The sequence below is a fragment of the Octopus bimaculoides genome, chromosome 4, assembly GCF_046866305.1.
Source record: "Octopus bimaculoides isolate indiv1 chromosome 4, ASM4686630v1, whole genome shotgun sequence".
Lineage (NCBI taxonomy): Eukaryota > Metazoa > Mollusca > Cephalopoda > Octopoda > Octopodidae > Octopus > Octopus bimaculoides.
Genome location: NC_142931.1, coordinates 45,051,462 through 45,067,619, shown reverse-complemented (window position 1 = coordinate 45,067,619; position 16,158 = coordinate 45,051,462). Strand labels below are relative to the sequence as shown.

Here is a 16,158-nt window from a genome sequence, read left to right as displayed (position 1 = left end):
TATTATTGAGGAATCCCTCTTTATATAGCATTTGTGGAGAAAGTTATTTTTACCAATGCAATATGTATGCCCTGATTTGAAGCCTTTGTTGTATTTCAGTGATACAAAATTCTTGGTGCTTTTAACAATTAACTTCATTTCTTCAATATACTACCTATTTCATAACTAGGTACCATGGCTCACAAGAGATAAATTAGAAGTTTTTGTCTATGGATACAGTTTAACATGAAATTATATGGGTCAAAATGTTGAACCTTTTATATGTGAGCATCTATGTTACCTACTCAGTTAATTTAGGGTTGTTTGATATAACACTGGTTATTTATTTTAAAGGAGAAACATTAATTTTAAATTTGTCTGTAGCTTAAATGAAACACAATTTTTATTTTGGACAAAACTTTGAAATAAAAATTTAACTTTAAGCTTACAGGCTTATTTTTACAATTTACATTGTCAGTTAGACTGTCAAACAATTTATAATTCTTATTTACTTATTTTAGATTTTGTACTTGTAATTTTCAATTTCCTTTTGGATTAATTGGGCTTTTCTTTTTTTTTTTTTGTTTTCAAATTAGATGTAACAGTTGTAGAAGAAACAGAGTATTTGGATGCTCTTCCTACAATAGCTGCTGGTAAATGTGTATATTACACCATGCCATTTATTAATTCTACCTTCCCTGAAATGCCAGGTAGCCAAATATTGCCAAAGCTTCATATTGGTGTTTCATCACAGGATGACATTTGTGGGACTACAAAAGCACGGTGGAGCAGTGGAATTGATATTTTGTCACATTACGATACTTTTCTTCGTATACCAAACTTTTTTGATATCAAAGTTCATGTGGAAAGAGTTAACATGACAACATACTTAATTTTGGAACCTGTTAGTAAAGCAGATATATCCGCAAAAGAAATCCGCAGTCGAATAAAAGGGCGGGAAACCACTGTTCTCATCAAGGATCAAATAACATCAGGTTCAAAGGAGACTGTTAAGAAATCATCAACATTTTCATCTGTTATGTCCTTACAAAAAGCTAATATGCTATCATCGTTAGATCCCAAGTGGGACATTTGTTTCAATTGTGGCTGTTTACTCAAAAATGTCTGTATTATCATACTTGATGAAGTGAGCTCATCTGATATAATTGGTGAAATCTTATGTATCTCTCTCTCCAATTTCTTCTTGGCACACTATCCAGCAACGAACTTCCCATCACAGATGCTACAAATGTCAAAATCTTCTAGTAGCCTTTGCATTGGTGACATACAAATTGATAATCAACTATTTCACAGAGCACAGTATGATTTTCCAGTCATTCTCATTCGTCAGCAGTCTCCAACATCATCCAAAAAGACAATACCTACAATTGAGAGTCACATGAGTGCAATTGAAAAACATGCTATTTTGAAATCTGACAGCTTTCTACATTTACAATTAGTCTTGGAGACTGACATTTCAAATTCTGGTTCATTCATCAGAGCTTTAGACATTTCTGTACAGCCATTAGCTCTGTTTGTTGAAGACGCCTTCATTTATCGACTTTTCAAAGAACTTCAAGCATTCATTCCAACTCCACTCTCCAGCGAACCTCAAGAGTCCAGTAGTCTAAAGCATTTGCCACGATCACTGTTACAAGCTGCAAAAGTTCACAATTCCCCAATCAGAATGCAATATTTGTGCATCCATCCTATCAATACATTACTCAGTGTACATGCATCATTGAAGCTTTTCATTGCATCAGACCATTCACCATTATCATTTGGCAAGTTTGAGAAAGATGAAATCTTTACATCATGCCAACATCTCATTCGCTCAATTACTATGCATTATGCATCTGGAGCCTTATTTCGTGCTGGTAAGTGTTTTGAAATTGTATTATTGCTGTTTCCATACTCTTTTACATGTTTCAGTCATTTTACTGTGGCCATGCTGGAGCACCGCTTTTAGTCGGGCAAATTGACCCTGGAACGTATTCTTTGTAAGCCTAGTACTTATTCTATCGATCGCTTTTGCTGAACCGCTAATTTACGGGGACGTAAACACACCACTATCGGTTGTCAAGCGATGTTGGGGGACAAACACAGACGCACAAACATATACACGCACAAACATATACACGCACACATATATATATTTACATATATACAACGGGCTTCTTTCAGTTTCTGTCTACCAAATCCACTCACAAGGCTTTGGTTGGCCTGAGGCTATAGTAGAAGACACTTGCCCAAGGTGCCATGCAATGGGACTGAACCCGGAACCATGTGGTTGGTAAGCAAGCTACTTACCACACAGCCACTCCTACACCATGATTATTGTTTTAAGAGACTATTGCAGTGTCTAAGTGCTTTCATACCTTGCTGTAGGTGAAGTGCTTCATTTACTTTTGAAATATCCACTTATTAACTGTGTGTTGAATTATCAATACTTTGGTAGACTGACTTACAGAAGCTGTCATCATCATTGTTTTATATTCATTTTTTCTATACTGGCATGGGTTGGAAGCAACTTTTTGAGGCAATTCTACACTTGAATACCTTGCTTGACGTAGACCCTTACTGTTTTTGACGAAAGAGGTACTTTATTTCATTGATCTTTACATGTTGAGCTCCCAAGCTATGAGGCATTTTGCTTATACTGGACATAAACCAAATGGTGTCCAAACACACACAGACAAACACACAAGCATGCATGCACACATACAAATGTACATATCTATATGTCAGTTGGTCCATTCTATAGGATGAGCTTCCGGCCTTTGAAAGTAAGCCAAAAGTGAAATATACAAACAATACAAGGTCTTTAGACACAAACAAGAGAGCAGTAACTTCAAATAAGAATTGACTATTATTATGATGACCTGTTCAACCCATCTTGGCATAAAAACAGGTGTAAAATGCAGATGAGTTTCAGTTTATATCTGCCTTGTTTCATTCACATATCATTTGCCAACTCCAAACTGAGGTAGAAAGCACTTGCCTAAGGTGCCATACAGTGGAATCAAATCTGAAAGCATGATTATAAAACAAACTTTTTAACCACCCAGTCAAGCCAGCTTGTACGCATGGCTTCTCTAAATATAGAGAGTCTAATCCAAAAAGACTTTGGCATCTTTTCTATCTTACTTTCCCTCCTTTTTCTTCTACTTATTGTTTATTTATTTGATTTTCAGGAATAGTTGTTGGTTCTTTAGAAATTCTTGGGAATCCAACTGGTCTTGTGCGCAATATTGGCACAGGGGTGGCTGATCTGTTCAAGCTGCCAATCACTGGTCTAACACAAGGTCCTGGAGCTTTTCTTACCGGTGTATCCCAGGGAATGTCTTCATTGCTGAGAAATGTTACTGCAGGTATACTGTTTAAAATATTTTTTTTCTTTTTCACCAACTGTATCTCACTGACTTGTAATAAATTTAATGTAAAATCAATAAAAGATCATTAGTCAGCACATGATTAACAAAGCACATTAAAAATAGTGTTCGTTTAACACTTGAATAAAATGGAATGGAAATCTCTTGTAAGAGAAATGTCATAAACATCACTGTTTGTAGGCTTTTTTTAATATAAAGTGCTGAACATTCACATAGACACACATACACATCTACAGAGGTTTGATATGTGCCATGTCCAAAACTCTGCCCTTCAGTCGTTTTTATAATTTTCTACTGCTTAAAAATAAAATGTGTGGTGTGTGTGTGTGTGTGTGTGTGTGCGTGTGCATACAGTGAGTTTTATACAGTCTCCATCTAACAGATTCAATCAGAAGGTATTGATTGGCTGATATATAACGTTTTATTTGCTGCAAATACGATAGGAATTACTCAAGACCTTGAGAGTTTCATGTCAAAATATTTTATATACTATCTGTAAAGTGTTTTGGCAATGAAACTTGTCCCTTGGTAAATCTTGTATTCTCAGCAAAATCAATAATCTCTGTTGTCTGTTATAGGTAGTTTGAATATCTGCACTTGGAAAGTTCCTCTCCAAAGTATAGGCTTGGGCAAGATTTTGATAGAAGACTAGCACTTACCTGCACATGCAAGTTTCCTCTCTTCACACCATGGATGTTGTTCAGGAGAAAAGCAAGGCTAGAGCAGTGTGGCAGCAACAAAGAGCTGAAACTGAGACAAGCAAAGCACTCCATCTGATGTTCTAGCAATTCTGCCAGTCTAGCATCACGGGCTCCTGAAAGGATGAAATGTAAAGTTGACCTTAGTGGGATTTGAATTCAGATATCAGTTAGAACAAATCATCATCTGATACTCTCATGTATTTGTATGTGTGTTCTTCATCGTTGTGTAACGTCGAAGGAAAACATTGAACTTACATGCTTATTTATATTTCTCTTTAGGTACACTCACCTCTATAACAAACTTTGCATCCAGTGTATCTCGAAATATGGACCGCCTCTCACTAGATGCTGGTCATCTAGAACGGCAGGAAGAAAATCGAAGAATTCGCCCAACTGGTTTATCTGATGGTCTCAAACAAGGACTAAGTGGTCTAGGAATTAGTCTACTTGGTGAGTTCTTAGCAGATTTTGTTGTTCTTTAACTCCAGGCCATCTCTATTTGAGCAGACATATAATCGAAGGGTTTCCTAGTTATTACCATCCTATCTTTTATTCATATTGATTCAGGATTTTATTATTCAATATTCCCTTCTTTTCAGTAATTCTAGATAACCTAATAATCATGCAGAGGTTGTTTCAGGTGTGGGTTTTGTTTTTAATCTTTTGTATTTGATAATATATATTAGTAATCTTCATTTCTCAGCTGTTTGTGCAGGTATTGGTTAGATGTTTTTGCAAACATTGTTTGGTTTGGTTTAAGATATTATTGCTATATTGCTACTTGGCACAATGATTTCATTTCTTAAACATTTTCTTTTTAACTTTGAACTGTACATCATCATAACATGAGGAGAATAAAAAAATAAAAGAAATCAAAAATGATTCCTTTAAATTATGGATAAATAATTGCTTTGATTTTTAGTATAAAGTAATACTAGAATTTGTAAGCATGAGTTTCAGACAGAAGAAAGAAACATGTCTGTATTTCATCAATCATTTCCATCATTCTAAGTTCACCTGTGATTTAAACATTTAGTATTCATAATATCAATTGTGTTAGGATGGAATTCATATTAGGTTGAAACAAATGAATTTTCTCCTATGAAAAGGTAGTATCTACAAGACCAGGTGTATTGAGTTTGCATAAATAACAGTGTCTTTACAGTGGCCTTATTTCGTTAATTTGAATGCTAAAAAGTTATGTATCTTAAGTTCAAATATTAACAATGAAATTAATTAATTTGTTGTTATTTAGATCCTAATCAGTCCTGACTGTGCAGACCTGTGATCAAAGGTGTGCCAGCTGTGATAGTTTAATAATTCTTTTAGGCTTTATGAATTCAAAACTGCAGAGTATCTGTTTTAAGATGGTTGGGTTTGATTTGAAGGAGATCATCATCATCGTTGTCGTCGTTGTTTAATGTCCATCTTCCATGCAAGCATGGGTAAGACGGTTGACAGGAGCCGGCCAAGTAGAAAATCTACCCAAGGCTACTGTGTTTGTTTTGGCAGGGATTTTACGGCTGGATGCCCTTCCTAACACCAACCACTTTACAGAGTGGACTCAGTACTTTTTACATGGTACTAGCACAGGCAAAGTTAATTTTGGTAAGATTTTTACTGCTGGTTGGCAACTAAGTTCCTGCCATTTTTTTTAATTTAAATTTTTTAAAAGGTTTAATAAAAAACAACAACTAATTAATCAATAATGTATTCACCCATGTTGTTTACAACTTCTTCCCAACGTTCAACAAGATTTTCAATACCTCGTTGGTAGAAATCACCCGATTTTGACTCGAAAAGTTAATCTAACCAAGCTCTCAATTCTGCATCAATATTGAACGAAACTCTGCGCATAGCATTTGAAAGAGATCGAAAGAGGTGGAAATCCTTTGGTGCCAAGTCAGGAGAGTACGGCAGGTGTGGGCGATATGAGGGCGGGTGTTGTCATGCAGCAGAACTCCATGCTGATGATTAGGTCTTTTCTCTTGAATAGCTGTGTTGAGTCATTCCATTTGTTGAACATAGAGTTCCACATTGACCGTTTGGTTCCATTCAAGCAATTTGTAATGGATAATCCCTTCCCAGTCCCACCATACGCACAACATCGTTTTACGCGGATGAAGATCTTGTTTCACTTGCTGTGTTGCTTGTTTACCGGGGCTAAGCCATTCCTTACGTTGCTTCATATTGATGTACAGGCACCATTTTTCGTTGCCAGTTACAATTCAGTAAAGAAATCGTTGCTTGTGTCCATGAGTTGAGCAGTGATGAGCAAGCAAACCAGCAGAGATTGTGGCTCGTTGATTTTTGTTGTTGTCACTTAAAGCATGCAGAACCCATGCTCCATACTTCTGAACCTTTCCCATCAAGTGAAGATGCTTCTCTATAGCAGTGTGGGAGCATTCCATTTTCTCTGCCAGTTCCTTTGTCGTTTGATGAGAATTTTCGTGCAAAAGTTGGTTTAATCACCCTTCATCAAACCAACTGGATGGCCAGAACAAGGTGCGTCTTTGAGGTCAAAATTTCCATTTTTGAACGTGGCATACCAATCATGAGCGGTTCTTTCAGTTATGGCACCCTCTCCATACACAGAACAAATGTCGCGAGCAGCTTTTGTGGCTTTAGAACCTTGATTAAAAGCAAAAAGAAGGTGTTGAAAATGCTTGCTTTTCTTAACTTGACATTCCATTTTAATGATCTGAACATAAACAAAAATTAACTAAAATTAACTAGAAAAAAAATCAAAATAGATTCCAAAATGATTCAAAAATAGAATTAACGAAAAAAATAGATTCCAAAATTTAAAAATGATGGCAGGAACTTAGTTTCCATCCCAATAGATGCCAACTACACTACAGTGTGGACTGGATGCTTTTAATGTGGCACCAGCATTGGCAGGGTAACCAAGTAACTCACAGGACAAGGAATTATGAGAGGGGCAGAGCATTTGTGACAGAGAGACAGAAACAGATTTCTTGCCACAACAGTCCTTACGTCTAATTGTGCTAGTTGAGACCTCTCACTTGTAAATAAAACTGAAGACCTGTGCTTCATTTTATGTAAGTTTTAAGTAACATCAAATATCTTCAAAGTGATCTTTGTTAGTAGCCTAGGACTGTACAGACTGTGTCATTAACCCTATTTAATTTTATTTAAACTAATAAAAGGTGTATTTTCCTAATATATTAAGATTGTATTTCCATTTAACTACAGGCTGTTTGCCAGAAAGAGGATAACATGAAGGTATTTATGATGAACTTTTAGTTTGATGATGATAAAAATCATCATGAAAGGTTATCAAGTGTCTGTACACAGATGTATTGTTAAACCTGCTTTGTGACTTGTGCACATCAACTCATGTGCCTTGTGTGATATTAGATCCACAATATCTGTTGAGTTTAATACCAAGTCAGATAAATCACTTAGAATTTGATAAAAACCAAAGATATCTTGATCTGATTACACATCATCTAATAAATTCTTTATGTGAATGTTATGGTTGGTTTGTGCCAGTGACATTTTCTGGAAATTTCATGTCATAATTATTGAAATCACTTACACTTAAACTTTTCATTTTTTTTTTCATATTTATATTTTGACTGCATTAATTTTTTTCTCATGTAGACATTACTGATTTCATCTTAATTGTGATGACAAAGCTATGTCTCCCTTTGTTTGAAACATTGTAGTATATTCAATATGTAGATTAGTTCAGTTTCATTTAGTCACAAACAGACCAAGGGATTATTACACAACAAAAATAACAAGAGCAGCAACAATGACAGTAAAGTCTGTCCTAGTAAATCTGTAAATCTGTTCTCCCTTCTCTCTTTCTGTCTCTGAATTTCATATTAAATATGTAAAATGTTTTCCTTTTTAGGGTTTTTCATATTAGTTTTGTCTGTTAATACAGTCATACTTAGACATAATGTATTTAGGATTACATTTAATGTATTCTAAGATGGTAGATTTAATTTGAGGGTACTTGGCTGCTATTTCTATAGATTGAATGACTATATGTATTGGTTCTCATTGGTTCTATTGTTAGTGTTATTGTTGTTGCTGTTGCTTATTTTCTTCAAACCATTTTTGGCAACACTTAGTATGAGAAGTAGAAGCAAATGGCTGGATTGTTGTTGCTGTTGTTAAGTAGCTATCTTAGTATGGCAAAAAATTATTAAACTACTGATAGACATAATATCTTGTGTTAATTGACAATGGGGAAACAGATGTTCAGCACATGAATATTAATAACAAGAGGAAAACAAATGCTCAGGACATGGCTAAATATTGAATGTGGAGAAAATCAAGCTCTTTGAAAAAACCTTGAAATGATAATCTATTTTATAAAGTACTTATGCAAAGTATGAAAAGTTAGTTAAAGTTTTGACAAAGGAACATGCCAGCTATCATCTTCATCAACATCATCAACATTTTGTGACTGTTTTTCCATACCTATGTTGATTAGATACATCTTGTCTAACACAGTGCCTCATCACTTGTTAAGGTTTCTTTTGTAAGGGTCAAGCTTTCTGAGATCAACTTACATCATCTCTTGTATATTTTTTTGGTCTTCCTCTCACACAAGTTTCTTCCAGTTGGATAGTTTGGTTTTCTTTACCCAGTTATTATCCTTCATATGTATCTATTATCCATACCAGTGCAGCCCACTCTCTTGCACACGTGTTTGTACCAGATTGCTCTTCTTTTCTGCTCTCTGTATCTGATTCCTCTTATAACCTGTTTTCCTCTTGCTTGTTTATGCTCTATTGTTCATGTGTACTAACATTACAGGCTTGCCTTGTTTCTTTCCAGCCTTTACACATCCTTCGTGTACAATTTTGTGTTTCACTTCCATGCATTGTCACTCTTTATACTCAAGCATTATTAAGCCTGCTCTTCACTCACAGAGAGAATCCCTTTGTTGCCAGCAGAGGCTCTCTGAACTGCTTCATTCCATTCTTATTCTGGCTACAATACTTTCAGAACACCCATCTCCCTTGTTGATTATGTCATCAAGATAACAGATGCTATAAAATATTTCTACCTTTGAAAGAATTAATTTCATGGTGCTAACTACTCTTTTGTGTTACCTGCATATGGAGTCATTTCTGTCAGCTTGCCTCACTATATCTCTCATGAACATATAGTTTACATTGGATACCCAGTGTAGAAGATATACTTTTTGGCATATCAAGAGTAGCCACTTTCTCGATTGCAGAAGAATGTATTCTTCTGTGTTAAGACTTGATAAAGTTCACTTTTATACTTTTGGATTCTAGGCTCTGCTTCTATGTTTGGAACTTTTCCTCAAATTCTTTGACTGACCTGACTATGGGAACTAGATTGTCAGCACAGAAAAGTTTTCTCAGATGACCAGTTTTGAAACACTCTATTTACAGCTTGGAGAATTGTGGAATTACAATAAACAGAATGCTGAAAAAATACTTACCTGATAAATTCTTTATTGAACTCATTGCTAATTCACACCTTGCTCTTGGCACCTTTGTATATAGCTCGCCTGACTTTCATAAGCCATTCATATACACTGGTTTTCTTAGTGTCTCACAACCACAGAGCATAAAGCCTTATCAAAAGTCTTCTCCAGGTCAATAAATGCTAGTTTTAGAGGCTGACTCTCTGCTAAGATTTTCTCCTATAGTTGCCCAATTGTCACATGAAGAAGACATTATTGTGGTCATATCCTGGTACAGTCCTAACTGCATTTTGTCTAAGCTTATTTTCTTCCTAATTAGCCATGTTCTTATTTTCCCTGTTACTTTCACAACTTGCTCCATTAATTTGATACTTCTGTTTTTACAAATTTTCATAAGCATCATTTTTGCTAAAATAACAGTTAATGATACTACTTTGCCACTCAATTAAAGATACCCCCCCCCCCCAGTGCTACACTAATTATTTTCATCATCTACATGACTATTCCTGGCACTTCAGTTGCTTTTTCTTCACATCCTCAATAGCCCTTTTAACCATAGACTGGTCAACAGATATTGGGCTCTTGCTGTAATTCTTATTCTTTGTATATATTGTCCTTATTCAACAACATCTTGTAGCATTTCCAAGTCTCTTTCTTCAAGGCATTAGTGAGTAATTGACTATCATTACATACACATAACACTCCAATAATGTTGAACCTTTTACATTTGGTGTAACATAACCATAGTGTGTACATCAGAATAGCCATTGCGATGTTGCCCAACACGTCCATTAAAGGCACTGTCCATGATAGCCAAGTTGCTATCATCTATTATTGAGGTGTTCTGAAAGACGTTATCATAGTAATGGTCTTTTGCTTATCTATCAATCCTGATTACAAAGATCACTGAAGTCTTGCTTATGACTAGTCTAAGATTAATTATTCTGTTAATCACTCTGACTACTTCAATTATTTTATCCATCGCTATAGCCTAGTCACCCGTATTACGAACCAGGTGATACACGAAGGAGTCATACCCAATGACTGGTGTAGCAGCATCATAGTCAACTGCTACAAAGGTAAAGGTGACGCTTTAGATACAAATAATTACAGAGGCATCAAGCTGTTAGATCAGGTTATGAAAGTTACAGAGAGGGTCATAGCCCAACTAATTAGGGAGCGAATCAATTTAGATGAAATGCAGTTTGGGTTCGTGCCAGGTAAAAGCACTACTGATGCCTTATTTCTAGTGAGACAGTTGCAGGAGAAATACCTAGCTAAGGATAAACCTCTGTACCTGGCTTTCGTTGACATGGAGAAAGCCTTTGACAGGGTCCCCCGATCCCTTATCTGGTGGTCAATGAGGAAACTTGGGATAGAAGAATGGTTAGTGAGAGCTGTGCGAGCCATGTACAGAGATGCTGCCAGTAAGGTGAGGGTTGGAAATGAGTACAGCAATGAATTCCGGGTAGAGGTAGGGGTCCACCAAGGTTCCGTCCTCAGCCCCCTCTTATTTACCATAGTCCTCCAGGCAATCACAGAGGAGTTCAAGACAGGTTGCCCCTGGGAGCTCCTCTATGCTGATGACCTTGCCCTAATTGCGGAGTCACTATCAGAACTAGAGGAGAAGTTTCAGGTGTGGAAGCAAGGTCTAGAATTGAAGGGCCTTAGAGTCAACCTAGCTAAAACCAAAATCCTAATAAGTAGGAAGGTAGATAAAACACAAACCCCTTCAGGTAGATGGCCCTGCTCAGTATGTAGAAAAGGAGTAGGTAGTAACTCTATAAGATGTACCCGGTGCAAGCTATGGACACATAAGAGGTGCAGCAACATCAAAGGCAGGTTAACTAGCAAGTTAGTTTTTGTTTGTGGCTGATGTTCAGGTGCAATAAAGACTGTAAACAAACAGGAAACAACTTCTATCTCATTCCAGGGTGAAAAACTAGAGGTAGTCGATAGCTTCCGCTATCTGGGCGACCAAGTTAGTAGTGGGGGTGGGTGCGCTGAAAGTGTAGCTACTAGAATAAGAATAGCCTGGGCAAAGTTTAGAGAGCTCTTACCCCTGCTGGCGACAAAGGGACTCTCACTCAGAGTAAAAGGCAGACTGTATGACGCATGCGTACGAACAACCATGCTACATGGCAGTGAAACATGGGCTGTAACTGCTGAGGACATACGTAAGCTCGCAAGGAATGAAGCCAGTATGCTCCGTTGGATGTGTAATGTCAATGTGAATACCCGTCAGAGTGTAAGTATCTTGAGAGAAAAGCTGAACATTAGAAGCATCAGTTGTGGCGTGCAAGAGAGACGATTGCGCTGGTATGGACATGTGGTGAGAATGGATGAGGATAGCTGCGTGAAAAAGTGCCACACCCTAACAGTTGAGGGAACCCGTGGAAGAGGTAGGCCCAGGAAGACCTGGGCTGAGGTGGTGAGGCAAGACCTTCGTACATTGGGCCTCACCGAGGCGATGACTACTGACCGAGACCTTTGGAAATGTGCTGTGCGTGAGAAGACCCGGCAAGCCAAGTAAGATCGTTGCCAGTGCTCCTGGACTGGTTCTTGTGCGGGTGGCACATGAGATGCTCCATTTTGAGCGTGGCCGTTGCCAGTACCGCCTGACTGGCTCCCGTAGGATTTTCGAGCGAGATCGTTGCCAGTGCCCCTGGACTGGCTTGTGCGGGTGGCACATAAAAGACACCATTTCGAGCGTGGCCGTTTTCGTGTGGGTGACACGTAAAAGCACCCACTACACTCTCTGAGTGGTTGGCGTTAGGAAGGGCATCCAGCTGTAGAAACTCTGCCAAATCAGACTGGAGCCTGGTGTTGCCATCCGGTTTCACCAGTCCTCAGTCAAATCGTCCAACCCATGCTAGCATGGAAAGCGGACGTTAAACGATGATGATGATGATGATGATGATGATTTCTCTGTCAAAAATATGCCTACTTCACCAGTTCCAGATGTGTTACCTACCCACAAAAATGTTCATGTTCTTCCAGTTCATGGGAAGTCTGGCTGAGATTCCTTTCCATATTCCTTCTTGGACACAACTTGTGTCTACCTGCCACTGTTTGAGAATTGTTACAATCACTCTAGATTTCGCTTTCATCTTACCAACGTTTTGCCTCTAACAGAGGAGATTTTCTGGTGGAGTTTTGACTGTTTGATATCCATTTTCTGTATCTAAAAGGAAGAGAGCTGATGATATCATTTTATGTTTGAGAGGTTCTCAGACATGATCAGATATTCCTAATGGGCTATCTATCTACTATGCACAGAATTATCTTTGTATGTATCAATTCCGTATATGTAATTAGAGTTATAGCTTGATTTGACTGATATATCTTAGGCATGTTTTTCACAGCTGGATGTCCTTTCTATTACTTCACAGCATAGACTGAATGAATTTCATTTTGCCATTTGTACTATAGAGAAGCTGTTTGGTTAGACTGTATTTGTTCCCTCTACACTGCGTCAATTTTTATTCAGAGTTGCTGCTCTTGTAGATAGGCTACTTCCACTGCAGCTGATAGAGTTCATGTCTCCCCTATGCAGAAATGTATTCTAAGTTACTGTTCTAGATAAGTTACTTTCTCTTCTTTATGTCATACAAATTTCACATCAACCCTTATGAATTTTTTTGTTTTGCTGGGTTATTGCTTTCTGAGGCAGACTTTTGAATTGTCCAACATTTTAGTGGGGTTGTCTTCAATTGTTGCATATATTAACGACACAGATGCAAACTTGAGGAATGTTGCAGTGTTGAAATATGTAGATGACATCAATCTGTACCTTGAAATAAAAAGAATAGATCCTATGTGCTATAGATCTTTCCTGCAACCAGACCTGGACACAATGCAGCAATGAATCTCTAACTGGCAACTCAAGCGCTAGCTGTGGACAAGTGCACCATGCACTTTGGGAAGAAAAAAACAGCCTTTACATACTCCCTCAGCAACACCAATCTCGAGAAGTCAACATGATCTGGATATTATTGTAAACAGTGATTTGTGTTTGACAGGCTTAGGGTGTCCTAGCATCACTCAATAAGACCTTTGTCAGCCTCTCTCTAGCTATCTGTTTAGAACTGTATATGACAATGGTACATCCACACTTAGAATTTGCATTACCAGCCTGGAGCCCCTATCTTACTCAGCATATACCTCTCCTAGAAACTTCAGAAACATGCAACAAAACAAATACTCACCGTCAGGCATCTATCATAGTCTGAATGTCTTGCTTCCCTGGGCATGGACACATTGAAGCTAGGATGTCTGGCAACTGACTTGGTAGACACCCACAAGATTATCCGCCATCTTTCCAACATCCTTGGGCACCTTTTTGAATTCCATGTATCAAACACTCATGGACATGCTCCCAAAATCAAAAAACAAGGCAGAACATATGACTTTCAGAAACATTTTTCATGTTCAGAATTGTTGAAGCATGGAATAAACTACTTGCATCAGTTATTAGCTGTCGAGACACTACATCCTTCAAAACGTCCATGCTTCTTGAAATCCACCAACAGTACACCTGGTGGCTCTTTTTTTTTAGTTGTAGTGCACATTTTCTTTCATATATCATATCTGTGTCAATGTCTTTCCATAATACTATGAAAGGGTCTCATAGTATGGATCAATACTGCTTAGGGTACCCATAGTAAGGGGAGGGTAGAAATATGGAGGTCTTACAGAAGTATGGTGGGTTTGTTTGGAGTATCTGAATTCCTAGACAGGTCATGGTTCTGGTACTTCTGGGATACCCCATCTTTCCGTAGCGTAGGTAAGATATGCTATTTAGCTATTACTGAATTGAGCAGAGTATTTACCAACTGGTTGGGGCTCTCCTGGAACAGATGCAGTTTGCCCTGACTAACCATTATAGTTGCAAAGAGATGGCTAGGAAGGGACTGTCTCCATTGTACTGAATAAAGGATGGGGTCTCATGGTACTAAGTAAATACAATTAGTTAGGAGGATCAGAAAAGAGGTTTCTTCATCGCTTATTTTAAGTAAAGATAAGCCAGAGTGTTCATAGTGGGTGGGGACGAGGTATCATTCACGTGATCATTCATGTTTTTGTTCCAGAGCATACATTCAATTTCTAGCTGTTAAAGGGGAAACTAAGTAATAGGCAAAGTAGCTAGTTGTAAAATCTCAAGAAGAGATCAGAGTAGTAACTATACTAACCAGTAAAGTTAATCGCCACATCAAAGTGGCTGTTCCATGTTACTACTATTTTAACCCCAGGCAGATCTTCCACCAGCTGGTTATCAGCAAAACACTGCACCCTCATCATCATTGTTTTGATACTAGTAAAAGTAAGGATAAAAATAATTTATTTGCTTAGCATAAACTTAGTACTAACTCCAGCCTCCATAAAAAGAAGGTAATAGATAAAGGATCATGTTTGTGGGTCACCAATTACCTACTGAAATGAATCTTCAGATGAAGCTGCTGAAAGAAAGACACACCATAAAAACCCATGTAATTTGCACACCTGTGTAATTTATGCAGGTGATTTTCAGGTTACAATTTATTAAAAAAAGTTTCTACTCATGTAAAATTCACACCCAAAAGTTTTCAGAATTGCCAATATAGCCAGGCAAAAAATGTTTTCAATTTAGTTGTATTTAGCATGACTTCACTTACTTATGATTAGATTTTATTAAATTGTCATTAAATAACAATAATTTCTGTTTAACAGGTATCACATTGAAGGCTATCAAATTACAAAATATTTGTGTTGTTTTAATAAACTTTATTTTACATTTCTTGCCCACAAGAGATTATGTCTGATTTTAGCATACTGCTGTATGTCTTCTCAAATAACGATCACAGGAAAAATTGTTGATGAGAATTACCAACAAAAACAAAGCTGATAAATATGCACAGATGTTGCAAATTAAGTTTTATTACCAACTGACAGAGGAAGGCAACCAATCAAACTGATTATGTAAATAGAATTCTTTATCGCCTATTCTTATCGGAGCCTTTGATACGGAGTATCGAAATTTTAATCCCTTTCACACTTATAAAATGTCAAGCAAACTTAAAAAGTTGTCAGTACTGTTATTGTCAGTGTGGGTAGAACTTATGAATCATTTACTGTGAAGGAGAAGTTAAATATGTTGAATATGCATTTGAAAATGGCAATAGAGCTGCCTGAAGGCATTTTAATGAAGCCAATGTTCGAAATTGGCATAAGCAGCACAACAAACTTAAAACTGTGCCTAGTAATAAACAGACAAAAATGAAAACATACAATCAAGATTATCCATATCATTACATCTTTTTCACTCAGGAATATCCATATCACTATGTATGTCAGTGGTGCTCCATTGCGATAGGTAGAAACTCCAAGCAATGTAATGGCCCAGACCATGTTTACCAGCATGGACATCAGACTTCAACAAGTAGATAACCAGTTAATGGTTTTAGTAAATTTATACAGAAAAAGTAAACATACTGCCCAGCTTCATTATATTCAAGCCACTATTTTTTCTATAAAAACCTATTCTGACATTGAATGAATCAACTTCTGGTATGAATACTCTTTTAATCTTTTACTTGTTTCAGTCATTTGACTGCGGCCATGCTGGAGCACTGCCTTTAGTCGAGAAAATCAACCCCTGGACTTATTC

At 37.2% G+C, this 16,158-nt stretch overlaps 1 protein-coding gene across 2 annotated transcripts in view; it reads left to right on the top strand.

Moving 5' to 3' along the window:
* The window catches only part of LOC106884505 (intermembrane lipid transfer protein VPS13B), a 127,202-nt gene that overhangs the window by 96,077 nt on the left and 14,967 nt on the right, over positions 1 to 16,158 (top strand). For both annotated transcript variants that reach the window (XM_089350673.1, XM_089350674.1), the window contains exons 46-48: positions 576 to 1,856; positions 3,174 to 3,350; positions 4,352 to 4,522. In XM_089350673.1, coding sequence (XP_089206799.1) covers positions 576 to 1,856; positions 3,174 to 3,350; positions 4,352 to 4,522 — 1,629 coding nt within the window. The remainder of the gene's footprint in view (positions 1 to 575; positions 1,857 to 3,173; positions 3,351 to 4,351; positions 4,523 to 16,158) is intronic.